This window comes from Papio anubis, chromosome 2, assembly GCF_008728515.1.
Source record: "Papio anubis isolate 15944 chromosome 2, Panubis1.0, whole genome shotgun sequence".
In the NCBI taxonomy this organism is placed as follows: Eukaryota; Metazoa; Chordata; class Mammalia; order Primates; family Cercopithecidae; genus Papio; species Papio anubis.
The window spans coordinates 130777949-130799574 of NC_044977.1; the positions used below are offsets into that span (position 1 = coordinate 130777949).

A 21626-nucleotide genomic window follows, 5' to 3' on the forward strand; every position below is an offset into this window, starting at 1 on the left:
CATATCATTCCTAACTCCTTAACCTGAATGTTTGCAGACCTCACCTTCCTATGGATGTCATATAAACATTAGTAACGTAAATGTCATGCTCTCGACAGAACCTGTCCAAGTGTTTCCACAAGTTGACAAGGGGTGCCTCCCATGAGCTTCAGTCACCTCATGGTGTCTGCCCTATTCCTCCTCTCTTGCCCAGGTTCCCCTATTCTTGTGGAACGCAGTAATGTGACTGCCACTCTTGACAGCGTCTACCCTAGAGATCCCATTATTTCCTCCTCAATCATTAACTCTTCTTAGAGAATCTGCCTCTTCCAGGGTCAGGAAAGGAAAATTCCACCATGTAAGCCTGGCCCCTTTGCCACAGCCGATAGAACCAGAAGAACCAATCCATAGAATGTGCTTCACTAGTTCAAGAATTTAAGCCAAGGAACAAAGTGAAGCTAGTAGCCCAGTGTGACGATTTAAAAACTCATTTTATGATTTAGTTTAAAATATAGAGCATATCCTTCATTACTATCAGAAATGATAATGATTGCCTAAATCACTGCACTAAAACTCACCTGTCTGATTCTGACGTCATATAGGAGAGGAAGAATAAGTCCTAGATCACCTGCAGATTTACTTGAAGCTAATGAAGCTTCAAACTTGAGAGCCCTTCCCTTGCCCAAGCCCTTTCAAAGGCCTGGGTCATATGTTTTCGAAAGTTTGAAGAAGATACCTGGAGAAGTAAGAAGTAATCAGGCAAGAGCACTGTCTCTTCACTTCTACTTCCCTTTGATCATATTTCCCTGTGTATACACTGATGCTAAATTGGCCTCTGGCTGGGATCTAAGAGGAACTTAAGTCAAGGATACATCACGTTTGGGTATAGTGAAATATATATGTAGTTTGCCATTATTTTCACATATAGTTCTTGTTAGCAAGGCTTCCCAGGCCTGTTGGGGGAAAAGCTAGTATTCAAACCAGAATCTGGCTGCCTGTAAGGCCAATGATGTTAACACTACACCATGCTGCCTTTCATATGCTTGGTGGTCCATGAATGGCCTTGGGCTTCTTAACTTTATGGTACAACATAGAGTCTATTCTTAACCACCTACCAAGTTTTGACAGCCCTTCCCACTTGCCTGTCTGGCTCCAGCATACCTTTCTAGTCCTGTGGCCCACTGCTACACTACTTGTACATGCTATTCCATCCAAACTGGACACCATGTCTTTGCCAGATCACACCTTTTGTTTTCCCTTGACTGAAATGGCCTCACTCCATTACAGCTCAGGTTCTTATGGATAATGTGACATTAAGTGAAGACAAATAAAACTCATTATGCACCATTGCAACAAGGATAATGACAACCAATCAGTTAATGAGTATTGTAAATTCAAGGAGTATTTATTAGTAACTGTATAAGAAAACTTCAAATGATCTGAAATCTTTTATTGTAAGAAAGAAAGAATATGTAAGAAACTTTGATAGAAATTTTCCAAGATTTAGTAGCAACCCTAAAAACTTGTATGACATTACAAATAACGAAATGAAAAGCTGAAAGAGACTCTGAAGTATGAGTTAAAAAACAAAGCAAGACAAAAATCACAAGTTTTGCTCAACCAAGGAAAAAGGGAAGATTAAATTATCTTCCCAGGCCCCTCTGTAGGAAATGATGTTACAAACTCACAGTTGTATGAAGAAGTAACCAAAGAACATGCTGCCAAAAGATGTGGGAAAAACTGTAGCAGATGTCAGACTATAGCATATATCAGGCAATTAATTAATACAAATGTTATTTTACTAGATTCAGTGGTAGTGGTTAGCTCTTCAAAATTTGTAATTTATTGTGATTTATTTTCTCATTCTAAAGAAATCATTTTGTACCTATTTTTAATTTTTTTCCTAAAGAAGGTTCTCTAAATTGTGTAAACCTCAGGCCTCAGGAAACCTTGGCCAGTCTCTGCTCTGGCTGAGGAATCTGACTAACCTCTTACCAACATGGGAGCCTCTGGGCTCTGCAAGCACTGCCATTTACTTCCTCAGTCTGTTCCTTTCGTTCATTCTCCAGCATCTCCTGATAAGCATGTGGGCATGGGTAGCAAAAGTGGGTTAATGACCAAGATACCAGATGGCTCTCTGTGAGTAATACCTCACTCTATTTCTTCAAAGAAGCTGGATGCTTTCCATAGTTCAACAGCCTGAACTCTCACTGAGACGCTGAGATGTGAAAGAAGACAGTTTTATTATTTACGAGGCAGGTTTCTATAAATGGACTCGTTTTTACTAACACATCATTAAAAATTGTTCTATCTACCCTGACTCTCAAAAGCTTTGAGAGGCTAGGTTTTATTTATTTATTTATTTATTTATTTATTTATTTATTTATTTTTAGTGGGTGGGGAGTGGTCCCTGAGAACTGTGCCATCAATATAGGCATCTATAGTAAAATTTAAAAATCATACATTAATCATACCTGGAGAATATTTATCTGTTTAGAGTAACTGTCCACAAATTTTAAGATTTACTTTTTGGTGACAGGAAACAGTTAAAGGAATGAAAGTACAAAATTATGAAAACTAAATTTTTTAGAGAGGATACTTTAGCTCCTTTGCATAGCATATCAATTCAGGTAAATAACTACATGATGGTATTTACTCAAGTAATAAAGATACATAAGACACCTTCAAGGAAAACAAATCACCAATGCTGAAACACCCAGTGTTATTTGAAAGAACTTGACTAACTAAGGCTACCAGTAAATATTTATCTCCACTTGCTTGGAAAAAGAAAGAACGTATTAGAAAAAAACAAGGAAAACAAACTTCCAAGATGGGAATGAGAATAGCAGTTTCTCATGTTTTAAGTACAGGCTTTAGAGAATATTAAAAGTTCATTTGAACCTCACTATAATACTATACTAGGACATGCCTGATTGGTCCAACCACATGTTAATGAGATCCTTTCATCTACTTTAGTAAGGAAACTATTTGTGATGATGTCTAAACTCGTCTTACCCTTAAAAAATTTTTGCTCTAAAGTAACAGTTCTCAATCTTGGTTATGCAATGGAGTCAGTGGGGGAAAATACACATTGGGTACAGTGTACACTGCTGGGGTGATGGGTGCACCAAAATCTTGGAAATCACCATGTAACAAAACACCACCTGTTCCCCAAAACCCTATTATAATTAAAAAATAATAAAATAAAAATACTGAAGCCTGGGTCCCACTGCTCAGAGACTCTAGTGTAACTGGTCTGAATGCAGCCTGGGCATTAGCCCCCCAAGGTGACTTTCATATGCCACAAAGGTTGAGAACTATTGCTCTAAAGACAACCTTGGCACTACTGACATTTTGGTTAAATGTTGCTGTGGGGGGCTGTCCCGTGCATTAGAGCATGCTTACTTAGCAGCATCCTTGGGTTCTACCCACTGGACACCACCAGCCCTCCCTCCCATTCCCCCTTCTAAGCTGTGACAACTAAAAATGCCTCCCAACATTGCCACATGTCCCATGGGGGTGGAGGTAGATATCGTCTCTGATAGAGAACCACTGCTTATAAAGGAAAGAGTTCATAGTAAATCAATTTTATTATTTTTGGTGGTTAGAAAATAATTACTGTCAAACAAAAGCAGTGCAAAACAGGACCTCATTTGACACTCTAGTATATAAGACCAGCAATGATGCACTGATCGCCAACCCACAGAATGCAACAGAGTAATCCCAAATGCTTGGAGATACAGGAAAATGCTGAGAATGTCATGGATTCAGTATAACTTCAAAGTATACATTTAAAAATAGCACAACTGTAGCTAGTCAGGGACTTACAGATTAGAAGTGCATTTGATCACATCTGTCATATTTGACCTCATTTCTTTTGTAAAGCTTTCATATTACCCACCACCCATCCCACCCCCCTCAAAAAAAAAAAAAAAAAATCTGCTAAAATCTAGTCAACAGGCAACTATTTTTAGACAAGCTCATTTTCTTTAGTGGCTGTGGAATGCTGATTTCTCCTTCAGGGGAAGGTTTACAAAGAGGTACAGTCAAATGAAGAGGCCTAAAGTTACTGTCATTACAGCAAAAAGAAAAAATTAATACATCTAATTGTACTCCGAGCCCTAGACCTTCTTGCATTTTATTTGCAAATGCAATTATATCAGGCTCATAACACTTTCAGGTGTGATTTTAAAACTCAAGGCCTACAGACAAATTTGGCTTAGTTTATCTCGATTTACAGGGGCCAACACTTCTCACAAGCTGATTCTTGAGTACAAAAATCAAATGCATCTCTAATTCTGTGAAGGCATTTTGGTTTTCCCAAGTTCTTTAATGCTTAATCTCAGATTGAATTTCCCATAGATCAAAAAAGCAATTTGAAAAGAGAAACAGGTTAAAAATATGAGTTCTTTAAAAAATGATGCTTTCCTCATAACATTTTAAAAAATCTAGCCACAGTGAAGCAGTCCCTAGGAAAGTTACTTGTAGTTCCATCACAATCTTCTTCCACTAATGCAGATCCAATGAGAGGCTTACATGTTTACTGTTGTTTTCTTTAGGAACAGAGAACCAGAGATGGAGATGTGGTGAAAAAGTAGATGACTACAGTAAGGGAAATTATGGCATAGTAAAAAGTGGAAGAAAAAGACAAGCTCTTCAGTGACTTCCTCATTTTTGCTTCATCCCTTTTTCTCTACACAATAGAAAAGGCAACCAAGAGCAATAAAAAAGGAATAGGAAACTTGTACTGAGGAAAACTGCTGGGTCAAACATTGAAAGTGAAATATAAAAGCAATTTATGTGGTTCTTTACTCATTCATTTAAAAAATTAACAGAACAAGTGATCAAATTATTTAATAGATATGAAAATTTAAAACGTGATAAATTTTAGAACACAGTGAAGGAAAAAAAGAGAAAAATAAAAGGGAGAAAAGGGAGGAGGGAGTGATAAAGGAGAGAGACTTTTTTTTTTTTTTTTTTGCTGTCCAGAGAGTCATGCCTTAATCTTGAAGCATTTAGGATGCTGCTATAAAAAACTGATCCGAAATTTCAAAGCTGTCGAGATGCCCAGGCACAGTGTTAGGAAGCTCTAGAAGGAAATATCTTAATGAATTAGAGTGACTATCAGAATTGATATCAGAAGTGACTATCAATTAATGACTATCAGAAGTGATAGTCAAAATACTTAAAAACTGATACATCAAAGGCATTGACCCTGGCCAGATGAAATGTACACTGTGACTACTGGAAAGGATGCTGAGTCTAAATAATCCTAAAGCCATCCAGGTGCTGGATGCAGGGCTCAACATTCCAGCTTTGGACGTCTAAGAAATAAGATGCAGGTAGTGATTAGAAAACGAGAGGGGGCCAGGCACGGTGGCTCATGCCTGTAATCCCAGCACTGTGGGAGGCCAAAGTGAGTGGATCACTTCAGGTCAGGTATTTGAGACCACCCTGGCCAACATGGTGAAACCCCGTCTGTACTAAAAATACAAAAATAATTAGCTGGGTGTGGTGGTGACAGCCTGTAATCCCAGATACTCAGGAGGCTGAGGCAGGAAAATTACTTGAACCTGGGAGGCAGAGGCTACAGTGAGACAAGATCCCGCCATTGCACTCCAGCTTGGGTGACAGAGTGAGACTCCATCTCAATAAATAAATAAATAAATAAATAGAAGGAAAGGCAATGATAATAGAAGGGAGAGTGAAGGAGTTGGAAGAGTAAGAGCAGATATTTTTACAATACACCCTATGGTAGTTAGCCTCCAAGAGGCCCCCAATGATCTCCATCTCCTGGTATTCATACCCTTGCTTAGTATGAATACTCCCACACCAAATTAGGGTTGGTTTGTTTGACTAACCCCAGCTTCTGCCAGAAACTGTGGTATGTCACTTTCGACATTCACATTGTAAAAGACTGTGGCTTTGGTCTTGGGTGCTCCCTTGCTCTCTCTCTCTCTTACATCACTCACACTCAAGTCATGTGGCAAGAGGCCTTATGAAGAAACCCATGTAAACAGGAAATGAGGCTTTCTGCCAAGAGCCACATGAGTATATTTGGAAGCAGAATAGCTCCAGTCAAATCTTCAGAGCCTGCTTCCCTGGCTGACAGCTTGACTGCAACTTCCTGAGAGAACCAACCTGGATTCCTGATCCTCAGAAATTATATGAGCTCATAAACATTTATTGTCTTAAGCTGCTAAATTTTGGAGTAATTTGTTATGTACCAATAGGTAACTAATACACCACATTAGAAAAGATAAAGATATTAAACCCATATAAATACTCTTAAATTGAGGAAATATTTTTCCATACAGGACAGGGCAAGGAAGGAACAGGAGGCTTATGGAGCCAACATTTTGCTGGTTTCTGTCTTGCTCTGGACAGGAAGTTAATTTATGCCAAGTATAGTAATAGGTAATCCTATCATGAAGGGGATTGGGAAAATATCCCTGTACACCACATCAAGTACATGCTAGGTTATGTAACAGCAAAAACAACAGAAATGCTATCATTGGTAGAGTGTTTACTGCATGTCCATCATTTTCCATACATTATCTTTCCTTCCTTCTTCCCTCCCTTCCTCCCTTCCTTCCCTCCCTTCCTCCCTCTCCTTTTCTTTCCTTCTTTCTCTTTCCTTCTTTCTCTCTCGCTCTTTCTCTCTGTCTCTCTTTCTCTTCTCTTTTTCTCTCTTTCCTTATTTCCTTCTTTCCAAGGTCGCACTCTGTCACCCAGGCTGGAGTGCTATCATATGATCACAGCTCACGGCAGCCTCAACCTCCAGGGCTCAAGCGATCCTCTCACCTTAGCCTTCTGAGTGGCTGGGACTACAGGTGCATGCCACCGTGTCCAGCTAATTTTTGTCTTTTTTGTAGAGACGGGGTTTTGCCATGTTGCCCAGGTTGGTCTTGAACTCCTGAGCTCAAGCAATCCCCCTCTTCTGCCTCCCAAAGTGCTGGGATTACAGGCATGAGACACTGTGCCTGGCCCATTATCTTTAATCTTCATAAAAAGCCCCATTAAGTATAATATCACAAATAATTATCATGAAGCCAATTGGGTTCTTTTTACTACACTTCACTGCCTTGAAAGAAAAGCAATAGAGGTTTGGCCATAGTTCAGGAGAGAGGAAATCTAACTAAAAGGCCAAGTAAAGCATCAAATATAGTAACTTGTCAGACACAAGAAGATCAGGCTCTGAGGTGAAGCAGAGGAAACCAACAGAAATTGACATCAGAAACTCTGCTGGATCCCCACCAGGATGCTACCCATAAATCCTGTTCTCTTTCAGGTGAACTTTTATCTTTTTTCCAACAAGGCCAGCCCTACCCTGGACTCTGGAACCAGTTCTGGCCCAGGGTAGAAAGGCTACCAAGCACCTATGGTAGAAGTCCTGGTGTCCAGGCATGCCTTGGCACAGTACTGAGTAGGTCTTATTACTGACCTTCTCTGAGCTTGGCACTGCAGTTCCATGGTGTCTGGTCTTGTTGCTGAGCTCCTTTGTTGACTTATTCCAAAGATATATATGACTTAAGGATGAAAAGTTTTATTGAAAACAAGAAGTATGATTTTCTGTTGTATTATATTCCATTTCTAGTACTGAAGATGAGGGAAATAGGAGGGTTTTGTTTAGTTTTATTTTTGTAAATTTTAAGAAATACAAAGTACATGGACAAAGTTAAAAATTCAGACAATATAGTAAGAGTACTCAGTGAAAAAGTAAGTCTCCTTCCTCAGCTTCTCCTTCCCAAAGTAACCACTCTTGTGAGTTTCTTATCTGTGGAAGGTAACTAATTTTTACATATAGCAAGTCACTGAATAATGTCATTTCATTTAACATCATTTTGCTATAAGATTGATGAAAAAAAAAAATTGTTTCCTGGCTGGGGCCACTGTCCATGAGGAATCTGTATGTTCTCCCATGTCTGTGTGAGTTTTCCCAAAGTACTCTGGCTTCTTCCCATATCCTAAAGTTGTGCCCCTTAGGTGAACTGGCATGTCTACATGGTTCCAGTCTGAGTAGGTGTGTGTTAGTGCACTGTGGGATGAGATGGTGTCCTGTCCAGGGTGGGTTCCCACCTTGTGCCCTGAGCTGTCAGGATAGGGTCCAGACACCCGTAACCCTGAACTGGAATAAGTGGGTTGGAAAATGAATAAATGAATACAAATTACTGTCAAATAAATAAACCCCAATTTGAATGTTACATCTCACTATGCCACTCAGGTTGAAGGGCCCAGGTATTTGAATTCATTAGTGATAAAAATGAAGATTAGTTAATTATTTAGGTTTGAGTTGGGAAGCTGTCCTGTTGAGCCATTACATCAAACAAAACATCCTCTTTTCTTTCATCTTCTGCTATATGCAATATTTTTCTGTAAATGCATGTGAATACACTCTATATTATACATGTTCAATACAGAGAGTATTCCAATATAGAGTATGTCCAATATAGAGAGTATTCAGGTGCATTTTCTTGTCCAATACAAGAGCTTTGAAAAAACATGAATAATGTATTTTCAGTTTCTTTCTCTTTCTTTCTTTCTCTTTCTTTCTTTCTTTCTCTTTCTTTCTTTCTCTTTCTTTCCCTCCCTTCCTTCCTTCCTTCCTTCCTTCCTTCCTTCCTTCCTTCCTTTCTCTCTCTTTCTTTCTTTCTTTCTTTCTTTCTTTCTTTCTTTCTTTCTTTCTTTCTTTCTTTCTCTTTCTTTCTTTCTCCCTCTATCTCTTTCTTTCTCTCTCTCTCTCTTTCTTTCTTTTGTTGTTGTTGTTGTTGAACTGGGTCTTGCTCTGTCACCCAGGTTGGAGTGCAGTAGCATAAACATGGCTCACTGCAACCTCAACTTCCTGGGCTCAAGCAATCTTCCTGCCTCAGCCTCCTGGGTAACTGGAACTATGGGCATACACCACCATGCCTGGCTAATTTTTCTTATTTTTGTAGAAATGGGGTTTTACCATGTTGCCCAGGCTGATCTTGAACTCCTGGGCTCAAGCAATCCTCCCACTTTGGCCTCCCAAAGTGTTGTTATTACAGGCATGAGCCACTGTGCCTGGCCCTCAGCCTTTATAGATGGTTGTTATGCAAGAAATGACCATAAGATGGGCTTACATGCATTTGCTATGAAGTTAAGATTTTATTTGTTGAGCTTGTCTAGGCCATCTCCTAGGCACCATTTCATACTCTCTTGCTCCCATACCTCTTATTCCTGCCACCACTGTGGAGACCAGTTCTGCCCAGATGCTGTCTTGGACTAAACTATTTATTGTTTGCTTCCTCCCCTGGAGCTTCCCTGATGCTAACATATGGGATGCCCACAGAACTCACTCAGCTTTTAGGCCGACAAAAACCAGAAATGCAGGGAAGTTAATGTCTGTGGAACTACCATTGGCCAGTGTAGGAGTGGTACTTGTAGCTAAATGGTCTGGGATGCTATTCACAGGCTACCTTAGAAGGTACCCGGGCTTAAGCAGCAATTGTCCTCAGATGAGCCCAACTCCATAAGTGTCCTCATACTATCTTTCCTTGTTTCTTGTTTCATTCCCAGTGCCCCTCACTCCTGTTCCTTGGGATGATATTCCTAAATAAATCATCTGTAAGCAAGCTTTTTGTTTCAGGCTCTACACTGGAGGAACCCAGGCTAAGACAATGTTGTTCAATGTCCCATATACAGGAAGCCTTGTGATAAAGTCTTTATGACCTTTAGTGCCAAAAGAGAAGTTGTCTCCACTGAAAAACTTTTATTTTATCTATTAAAACAGTGAGAACTTTATAACTCATTAGGTTTCTCTTTTTGCTCTGGTTATCAGAAAGCTTAGGAGAAATTAGATGCTTAATTAAAGTATATTATTATACTTTAGTATTCTTTATGGATAGTACATTTGCTTTCGTCCTTAATTATGGCTTTGATCTATTTTTATTGTAACATTATTATTATAAGAATGGCAAATCAAACTTTTAGGGAAGAAGAGGGATATAAAAATAAAAATATAATTTGTGTTACTTCCTTACTTGAATGAGGCAGACTAAGATAGGAGAATGGAAATCAGAGTGACTCAGATAAGGAATAAGTCAGTTAAGTTCAAGTATCATTTTGAAACAAATTCTAGAAAATACATTCATAGAGACAGAAGTCAAAGATTAGCAATAAATTCAAAGGGAGCAGACTTCTAACTCATCTGTCTTTACCCATTTCTTAGACTCTCAGCACCTAGCCAGAACCTGGCACATAGTAAATGTTTGTGTTGAATGAACAGTGTGTGTCCTAGCAATTTCTCCACAGTCAATTTAGAGTTCCCTAGGATTGATTAAAGAACTACAAGAGCACATCCAGGAGCTACTCCAGTGCATATACTAAAGAAACTCCTTATCAACCCAGCTTCATCAGAAATGGCCTAAGCCACACAGCCTTGAGACAAACTTATCAACTAAAGAAACACAAAGATAATTCCTCTGGGCACTAGAAGGTGACTTTAAAAAACAGTGCCTTTCAGGAGGCAATTTACCAGATGAAATTTTGAAGTGTCTAGTAGATCCCAAAGACTGAACATAACATTTGCAAAATGACATTAAACAGCAGCCCAGCTGTCTATGATCACATATCTTCAGAGTCTGAGAGTCAACCAAGGATGCATTTACCTAACTCACTACTACAAATGGACCATCATAATACATTAGAAATCCTGGCACTTTAAACACTATTTTATTTTTCTCTATAAACTGAAGGTCTTACCATTAATGTGCATCTCATTAAAATTTATTACAAACATTCCAACAAGGTCTATAAAATCTTGTTTACAAAATCCCGATAGTACAGAAAGGAAGAGATACCGATGGCATTGGCATCCTGTCTCTGCATAGCTAATGTACTCTAAAGTATGACCACCCAGTCCAATTATTTTCTTTGAAGTGTACACATTTCCTTCAGTCCTTGTAATCAAATACTACTTCAGAGACAGGAAGTAACACTACTTCCCTTGTGGCAAACAAGGACAACTTGATTAGAAAGATAAATACAGCTCCAGTTCAAATGTTTCAATCACTAGAGGTGGCACTTCCTGATTCTATCAGTGTTCCTTTGTGGTTTCTGGTATTCTCAGCAAAGTTCTTTAAAATTCTGCCCACCATAAAATTTAGATCAATGTATTTTCAGAGTGGATATGAGGTGTTCTATTAGAAAGGTAAGATGAAGTTGGGGAATGTGATTTTTTAAAATACCTTCCTATCATACCACTTTTACAAGATTAATTCTGAATTATCATTTTTTCTACATTGGAAGAATCATAAGCAAACAGGCAATGCTGAGAGCATATTAATATAAACTAAACTAATTAATATCAGTTGGAGAGCAGCAGTTAGAATGTGGTGGTGGGTCTGGGAGTGGTGGTTCATTCCTGTAATTCCAGCATTTTAACAGGCCAAGGTGGGAGGATTGCTTGAGGCCAGGAATTTGAGACCAGCCTGGACAACACAGCAAGAACCCGTCTCTACAGAAAAATTTTACAAAAAACAATTAGCCAGCCATGGCGGTGTAAACCTGTAGTCCCAGCTACTCTGGAGGCTGAGGCTGGAGAGTCCTTTGAGCCCAGGAGTTCAAGGTTGCAGAGAGCTAAGATCATGCCACAGCACTCCAGCCTGGGCAACAGGGTGAGACCCTGTCTCAATAAAAAAAAAGAATGTGGTAGGTGTTGCTATGGCAGAAGGCAAGAATTGGTCTGTATAAGGCACTAACATATAACCACAGTTACAGAAGCAAAGAAGAAAACAAAAATTATTCGAAGCCTGCCTTTAAAAACACAACGGACAGTAAAGTTCAAGATGAACCGTTCACAAGATTTACGGGTTCTCTCATGATTTTCTGATTTAAGAACTCTTTACCAATTCCAAACCTAATTTCTTCCTCCTCTGCACATCTACCGTCCCCTAAAACACCAATTCCACTATACTCTAGTTATCTGTTTTTACTGGCTATCTCCCTGCCCTCCCACATGAGCACAAACACAAATGCATACACTGTGCATCTGGAGTAAAGGGCCACGTGGTCATCTGAGCATTTCTGGTGGTGGGCACTGCGTCTGGCTCATAGATGCTCATTCAGTCAATGTTTACAGAGTGAATAAATGACTGAACCACTAACTATTAAGTAAACTGAAGACAAAAATCATACATTGTTAAGACTGGAAGAGATTTAAGAAAATATCTAATTCAATACCCTTATTTTACAGTTGAAGAAACCATGCAGAGAGATGCAACGTCCCACCATAGACAAAAACCTAGCCTGGGGCTTGTAAATTACATGTTTGGGTACTTTCAAACAACCAGGGCCAACAGTTTTCTATTTTACAGATGTCAAAGTCACTTTGTTTAGTTACTGCTCCCCATCACCAAAAGATAATTCGGCTTTTATACTCCACAGTCTAAATGGAAAATGTAAGAATTATAACTGAAATTAAAATCAGCTTGGTGAGGCCAGGTGCAATAGCACACACCTGTAATCCCAGCACTCTGGGAGGCTAAGGCAAGTGAATCACTTGAGGTCAGGAGTTCGAGACCAACCTGGCAAACATGGTGAAACCCCATCTCTACTAAAAAACTAAAAAAATTAAAAAATTATCTGGGCGTGGTTGCACATGCCTGTAGTCCCAGCTACTTGGGAGGCTGAGGCACGAGAATCACTTGAACCCAGGAGGAGGAGGTTGCAGTGAGCCAAGATTGTGCCCTGCACTCCAGCCTGGGCAACAAAGTGAGGCTCCATCTCAAAAAAAAAAAAAAAAAAAAAAAAAAATCAGCTTGGTTAAAAAGATTGGTAAATTAGTCACCTACGTAGCCTCAAAAAAAATTTTAATATTATCAGCCAGAAAGAAGTTCTCAGTTTATAAGTGGATTTTGAATACCTATTTTACTCCCCTCTTCCCACTGTTATTATACATGGCTAGTAATTGTCTGCATTACAATAGTCTTGTTTTTGTTAATCATACTACCATTCTCATTTTTTTCACAGATAAGGAACAGACCACCAAATTCTGGGATTCTATGTGGTAAAGAGAACTGAAACATGGACACAAGAAAGGAATCATATTAAAAATATTAAAAGGTTATGAGAATGATAACTGTGGTATATCCACTCAATAGAATACTGCAGTTATTACAAGTGACCTTTATGAGTAGTTTATAACAGCATAAAATATGATTAAAAGTGTTAAATAAAAAGATATAAAATTTGGCATAAATAATTAAAACTCAGAGAAAAATGGCAAGAAATAAATACACCAAAGATGTTGGTTATGTTCAGGTGGTAGAATTAAAGGTTATCTTCTTCTCTTCCTTTTTCCATATTTAAAAAATGTTCTAAAGCATATGTATTTACTTTTATAATGGAAAAATAAAATAGATTAAATCTTTTTACAGAAACTAAGAAGTTGGTATCAGAGGCTGCACAGTCAATATTGAACTTCCCTTTATAAGTTTCTTTTGGGTCTCTGTTTTTGTCTTCCTTCCAAATTCTCCAATTCTTGTCAAAAAGTCCCTGGAGAGGATATCTTTTGAGCTAAGAAATGGGGTCCTGATTGAAGATATAAAGTAATGAAACCTCAGTGTCACTTCTTCCCTTAGGAGCTGTTTGAGAAATATACTGAGAAATTCACTCTATTTGTTGGAGTGAAGAACTTCCTGCAAATGCCTTTTACTAGATTTTTTATGTTCTTAGAAAACCTGAAAAGTCCCTAAATAATTCACACACTCTTTCCTGGGTTTGGTTGCTGGATGTAAGTTCAAATTTTTTTCCCCATGACAATAAATGGTTTTTCTTTTGAGATTACTGATTACTATGACACTAATGGCCCAATTAAAATGTAGATGTAACTTTCAGGTACCATCTATTTTAAGAAGAATAAAATAAGCTCAATAGGAGGTAACCCTCCAGCTACTTCCTAAGTTGCTTAAAGCACATTCCCCCACCCTTTTAAAAAGCCATTTTTCCAAAAATTACAGTGCTTGGTGTGTCTGCACCACAGGTAGCTTTCACCTGCAGGTAGGGCAACATCAGGGAATCACAAAGCAAAAGCTGAGAAATTAATGCTGCTCCTCCTTTCTCACCTTCTCTGGGAAAGCTGTATGTGACTGCCTGACACTTATAAATGAATATGCAGGCTCCCAACTCTGATACCCCAAGGAACACAAGGAAGAGTCAGCTGAGCTCTCTTCTTCCCTCATGTGCACCATCTGGTTCACTTTCTACATGTAAGTGCGTTTTCCACATTGCAGAAGCATGTGCTCATTGGAAGGCTGTATGGTTTTGTAGCTAAACAGTAAGAACAGAAAGCTCTTGCTGGTCTAAGAACTCTGAGAAGATCTAAGCAGCAACTTAGGCAACTATCTTGAGGGCTGCAACAAGATGCTACCACTGAGCATTCTACCCATTGCAGGTGTACTCAGCTTTTCCCAAAGGGAAAAATATGCAGCTCTTCACTCCTGTTTCTAGACTTCTGTTCCCATGGCTTAGGGTTCTTGAGCCTGTGACAGAAAATATTGCTCTCAAATAAATTCCTCATAATTCCCTCAAACACTGTTTATCCTTAACATTACAAACCACACTAGTTAATCCTTAACAAAGAAATATGTAGGGAATATTTATTCATGCCCAAACTCAAAAATAATTAAAAACAGAATTTGAGATTAGTTACAGAAACATAAATAATACTCCAGCATAAAAATAAACAATATGAGGAAAGATTCCCTCTCTTGGTATCTCAACCCTTTGACTTTTGCCCACTATGACACATAATAAATATTTAGGTTGATGATGCTTCCTGAGACAGTGTAAAACTCTATTTTGATCTCTTCATCTCAAATTATGCCACTGCTTTCCTTGAAAACTTCTCTGTGTTAAACCCAATCTATTGAAGTGCGCACAAACTTGTACTTCAATTAAATAAAAACATTAATAGATCAAATATAAACCACACCTTACTTGTTACTCTGAATTTTGCTTAGTGTTAATACATACTAATACAATAAAAGGTCTAAATTGTTTTAATGAGGATCCATAAATGATAGCTTAGAATCTCTTCTTCCAAAATCTACTTTTGCTTGATGCATACGGTTTCACTCCCCATCCCACCAATAAAAGTATGCCTGGGAATATTCAAGAGCAGATGTGATGAAAGCTGAGTGATGGTCTTCTTTTGGTCAGAAATTAGGTACAAATTATGTGGCCATGTAAGGAGAAAGAAGAAAACCAATAGAAAAAGCAGAAAAGCCACAGCTACAGGAAGCCTTGCAGAAATTATAGCTAGTTGAGTGTTCCATTGTCATAAGACCAGAAAGCATAGTTTTAGAACTAGAAGACATCTATGAGGCCCTGTTCATGCCATCAGTTTAGAGGAAAATGGGCTTTAGGAAGGTTTGTGACTTGCTCAAGGTCACATATATGGTTGGCAGTAGAGCTAGACTAGAAATAGAATCTGGATCTTTTGGTTCCAAGTTTTCTTTCAACTATACCACAAAACATATTAGTTCTTAAAATCGTCAAAATATAAACCATTTGAGTGAAAAACTTTCTAAACTAATGTTAGAAAGGGGGTCTAAATGTTTGTGTCCTCCCAAAATTCGTATGTTGAAAACTAATCCTCAAGGTGATGGTATTATGAGGTGGGGGCTTTGGATGGTGATTAGATCATGGGGGTGAACCCCTCATGAATGAAATTAGTACCCTTATAAAAGAGGTCCCAGATAAATCTCTCACCCCTTCTGCCATGTAAGGTTACAGTGAAAAGATAGTCATCTATGAGGAACCAGGCCCTTATAGACACCATATCTGCTGGTGCCTTGACCTTGGACCTCACAGCCTACAGAACTGTGAGAAATAAAGTTCTGTAGTTTATCAGCCACCCAGTCTATGGTATTTTGTTATAGCAGGCTGTATTAGTCCATTTTCATACTGCTATGAAGAAATACCCAAGACTGGGTAATTATAAAGAAATAGAGGTTTAATGGATTCACAGTTCCACATGGCTGAGGAGGCCTCACAATCATAGCAGAAGGTGAAAGAGGAGCAAAGGCATGTCTTACATGGTGGCATACAAGAAGAGCACGTGCAGGGGAACACTCCTTTATAAAACCATCAGATATTGTGCGATTTATTCACTACCACAAAAACAGCACAGGAAAAACCCACCCCCATGATTCAATTACCTCCCACCTGGTCCCTCCCATGACACATGGGGATTATGGGAGCTACAAGTCAAGATGAGATTTGGGTGGGGACACAGCCAAACCATATCACAGGCTGACAGGATTAATACACTGGTTTACATAATTCCTGCTTTTATATACAGAATATAAAAAACATTATTGAACCTTTTCTCTGGGAATCAAGGTCACCAGTGTGAAGATCAACAATGTGAACTCTATAATACAATCTGTGAATGCTAATATGACTTTGAGTGTAGTACAATGTCAGGAATCTAAGTGCTTTTTATAGATTTACTCTTTGCTCTCATTACTTATGTTTTCAGTGTTGCTGCTCCAAGTATCATCCCCTTCCCCACCTTCTCGTTTCAATTCTAAACTCTTATGTTTTCTGAAGTCTATCCTCTAGAGTAATATAAAATGCAGACAAATGAATCCCCTATTTCTTGCAGCATTATTCATAAGAGCAAAACAAAAATGAAAATGTCCAACATAAGAGAATATTTAGTGAGTGATACTTTCAAATAGAATATGATGTAGCCATTAAAATTATCTTCACATGAAGAGGCTTTAATGAAATGAGGAAGTGCTTATGTAATAATGTTAAATGCAAAAAGCAGGATATAAAATTACAATAAAACTACCAGATACCAACTACATTTTTAAAATGCTTAGAGTGAGGAAAACATACCAAAGTGTTTACAGTAGTAAGATTACTGACAATTATTCTCAGGTAATACTGTTCTATGTATTTCTGTTCATTTCTGCAATTAAAGTTTAACACTTTAAGTCAGAAAAAGAATTTTATAGAAGAAAATATCACATTGGAAAATATAACCTTCAGAACTATATAAAATAAAAATATATAGATTCTAGGTGAGAATTGAAAGCCTCTGTTGTATGGACTTGTCCACAGTTCTGTGACACAGTAGGGTTGTACACACATGGTTTTTGCTCACTTCCCATTTCTTTGCTGAATTCCAGGTTGCTAGATAGCTGAATTTTGTGGATGGGCAAAGCATTAAAGTATATATATATTAAATGGGAAGAGAAAGAGAAAGAAAAAAAGGAGAGGGTGAAAAAATTCTGAGCCAATGATTTTAGAAAAATGTCTAAGTGTTTTTTTCATTAATTGGTTTTTTATTAATAGAAGTTTAGACACTACAAATAGCAGTAATTGTCATTAAGTCACTCAGGCTAACTTATCAGTGAATCAGTATTAAAGACAAATTAACCTTTCTAGAGACCAAGATATCTTCTAACTAATAATTAACTATCTCCTAAAACTGGGAGAGCTGAATCAAGAACGTGAGGAAGTCAAAACTAAGATAGCATAGAAAGAAGCTAAACAGTTGAAGCAAATGAGTGTCTTAGTACAGATGCTCCTTGACTTAGAATGAGATTATGTCCTGATAAACCTATTGTAAATTGAAAATATCCTAAGGTGAAAATTCATTTAATACACCTAACCTACTGAACATCATAGCTTAGTTTAGACTAACTTATATATGCTCAGAACACTTACATTAGCCTGTAGTTGGACAAAGTATTTAACACAAAGTCTATTTCATAATAAAGTGAATAAAGTGTTGAATGTCATGTAATTTAGTGAATACTATATTGAAAATGAAAAACAAAACGGGTGTACGTGAAGTACAGATTTTACTGAATGTGCATCACTTTTGCACCATCATAAAGTCAAAAACTACTAAATTAAACCATCCTAAGTCAGGAAGCTTCTCTGTAGGATGGTTATATCTGCACATATTCGATACTACTAGCAATTTTTTTTTTTTTTGAGATGGAGTCTCGCTTTGTCACCCAGGCTGGAGTACAGTGGCACGATCTTGGCTCACTGCAAGCTCTGCCTCCTGGGTTCACGCCATTCTCCTGCCTCAGCCTCCTGAGTAGCTGGGACTACAGGCACCTGCCACCACACCTGGCTAATTTTTTGTATTTTTAGTAGAGACAGGGTTTCACCATGTTACCCAGGATGGTCTCGATCTCCTGACCTCATGATCCACCCACCTCGGCCTCCCAAAGTGCTAGGATTACAGGCATGAGCCACCACACCTGGCCTACTACTACCAATTTTCTATCCTAATTCTTTTGTATTATTATATTTTTCTGCTAAATAGTAATATTTTTTTCTTATCCTCTTTCTTTGACTGAAATCATTAACATATGGGTTATGGAGCTGGAGGTAGTGACTTTTGGTTTTGCAACACACAGTGACACTCATTCACTCATGCATACACATAGCCTATCCTCTCACATCTACTGCCCTGCATCACCTCATGCAGAGATGACCAAAGGCAAACTAAGCTCAGAGTGGGTGTTTTATCAAATAGATGTTGCTAGACTTTTCAAAGCTTCTGAAGATCACTTAAAAAACTTCCCCTCTGCCTTCCCAAACACTACATGCCAAGAAAAGACTAAGTTAGAATACGGCTGGCCCTTGAACAACATAGGTTTAACTGCATGGGCCCATTTATATGTGCATTTTCTTCTGTCTCTGACACCCCTGAGACAGCAAGACCAGTTCTTCCTCTCCTCTTCAGCAGTCTGTTCAGTCTACTCAAAGTAAAGACAGTGAGGATGAAGACCTTTATGATGGTCCACTTCCATTTAATAAATAGTAAATATATTTTCTCTTTTTTATTATTTTCATAAATTTTTTTCTCTAGCTTAATTAGTCGTAATAATACGGTATAAATACATATAACATACAGAATATGTGTTAATTGACAGTTTATGTAATCAGTAAGGTTTCTGGTCAACAGTACGCTATTAGTAGTTAAGATTTTTGGGGAATCAAAAGTTTTATGCTAATTTTTGACTGCATGGAGAGTTGGCATCCCTAACCCCCATGTTGTGCAAGGGTCAGGTGTACTTTACACTGGTTTAAGGGATAGACAAGGTCCAAATCTGTTCTCATTCATCACTAGTGGCATTAATTAGCATTTGCAATATGATCTCTAAGGACTTCCCCAAACATGATAATATTTTATTGTTATAATAGCCCTGTGAAATTATATTAGCCCAATTTTACAGATGAAGAAACATAGGTTCTAAGAGGTTAATTTGCTGAAGATCACACCAGTATTAACCTGGGGGAAGGCCTAGATCTTAGATCCTCTAACTCTCAATCTTGTGTTTATTTCCACCGTTTCATGCTACATTATTGACAGATTAATTCTATGCCAAACTATTAGGCCCTAAAAGCCATGTGCAAGTGTACCTCTGAGGATCAGTTGCTGCTCAACAACAGTGCAGGAGAGTGGAAAATTACTCCTGAGGCAGGAAAAACTTGAGTGGTGGGTGATTGCAGCTAATGTTCATGCTCACCTTGATGTCTCCTTGTGCCCCTTCATCCACTAGAATGCATCCCCCTTCTCTTCACAAATACTTGCCCACCATTTGCCCTTCAAGGTTTAAAATAATGCCCCCTCTACAGAATTTCATGGAAAATTTCAGCCATTTCTACTATTTCTTGACTCCACATTTCATCTTAACTTTAATAACTTGAAGATATTACGGGGTGTATTTAGTCCCAAACTCCTCAGAAATTTTTCTCTAGAGCTCATACATGTATGTTTTAGCCCCCCAGCAAGACTTTAAGCAAGCTCTATTTTCTACATCTCAGATTCCTTTCCATGTTTTCACTGCTTTTCTCTTTGCTTCAACTGCCTAGTATATTGCCATGCATTCAACAAGTGCTTACTGAGCAAATGAGAACCTGCATCAGTGTAGTAAAAGCATAGCTTGATTCATAATTAGGAAGTTGGTGTCCCAGTTTTTACAACTAAGTAACTGCATTATTTCGGGCAAGTCCATGAGTTTGTTTTCTCACCATAAAATGGTCATAGTGAATGGACTATATGAGTTCTATGATCTATAAGATGCTATGAATATTTAAATATGATTTTGGTTGGGACTGATCAAAACCTTACTTTATTCCATTAAGGATGAGAGAAGAGATGAATAAGAATACCAATGAGAAGAATATTGAAAATAACGAAAATGCTAGGCAGAAGAAAGCCAATGTGTCTGGAAAACGAAAAAAAAGCAAAGAAGAATCAGAGAAGCAGAGATGTCCTGGGCAAAACTGGAAATATAGATCCTGCCTCAGAGGGAGGTGAAGGGGTTAGAGGGTGGAATATACACGGGGGCAGCTTAGTAACTAGAAATATTGGTTAAGTGGTTAGGCGAATGTACTATAATGTTTTGTTTTGTGTAATTTGCTCTTCTGTTTGCTATTTGAACTTGAAATCAAGTGGTAAGAAAGTATTGAGCATGCAGAGATTCTGATGAAGAAAATAAGATACATGCTAAAAAATCCTTGTAAAAATAGAAACAGAAGTTCTTGGCATTAATAGAAGAATACCATTAACATTTGACCATTAGAAACCATTTTTCCTGTACTTTTTCCTCCAATTTTTTTGAGAGGGGGAGGTGGAGAGGTACAGCAATTTTAATCAGGGTCTGCTGCTTAAGTTTAATTTTATTAAAGATTTTAATAATTCCAAGTAATACTATACTCATTTAATTAAAATTGGGTCTTAGCTGACAGACCATATAATAGATTAAAATAATGTTATAAGGAGGAAATAATGTTATAAGGAGGTCTGTCCATGACTTCATTAATAAGCTCCCTTGGATGGGAAGAACCTATGGCAGGCAGTGAGATGCAGTCTCTGATGTGGTAGTGTCTGAGTTGCTAAGGAAAAGAAAGTAATGATTAGCTTAACAGTTTGAGAAAAAAAACAAAAATACCTCTTTAGAAAAGAAAACAACTAAAATTAACTCAAATATTTGAATCAAATAACATTTCTTGGATTCTCGGATGTAAAAGTTTTCAGTTGCTATCCAAATTGAAATAACACTTTAGGAGTACCCGATTAATAAAAGGCCAAAAAAATCTCAATAAAAAAGACCAAAATTTTAAAGGTATTTGATATTTAACATCCATTTTTAGGAATCTTCTGACCATCTTGAGACTAAAACTGCAGAGAAGAAACTTACTATTAGTCCACGTTACATAACTTTGAATCCAGTTTGCCCTTAACCTTTTACCAAGTTTAACCAAGGTTTATAATGAAATTTTTTTGCAAGGAGAAAAAAAAAAAAGGTGTGTTTTAAAAACAAACATACCTGCTTCATCATAGGATACGGTCAATTTTTCTAGCATTTCTCGGTCAATTGACAAAATCTGCTGTTCAAGGATGGTCTGGTAAGACAATACACTGTTTTCTTTGTCTTTCTCGTAGTCCTGAAGATGCTGTTTAAGGGCCTCTGGGAGTCGAGATTTTACATATTCAGCTGCAGTCTGCAGATAAAACAGACAGAGAGAACTCCATTAGAAATTCTCCTCTTAGACTTTTTACTTACCCTCAGGTGCTACAGAGAAAGCTCAAAGCACTGTGAACCAACCCTCCAGACAGGCATGTCCTTGTCATCATCATT

General features: G+C 37.9%; 1 protein-coding gene across 8 annotated transcripts in view; it reads right to left on the reverse strand.

Moving 5' to 3' along the window:
• Positions 1-21626, reverse strand: part of PPM1L (protein phosphatase, Mg2+/Mn2+ dependent 1L) — a 301919-nt gene that overhangs the window by 65549 nt on the left and 214744 nt on the right. For all 8 annotated transcript variants that reach the window (XM_017955741.3, XM_021934710.2, XM_017955743.3 and 5 more), the window contains one exon: positions 21315-21489. In XM_017955741.3, the coding sequence (XP_017811230.1) occupies positions 21315-21489 (175 nt within the window). The remainder of the gene's footprint in view (positions 1-21314; positions 21490-21626) is intronic.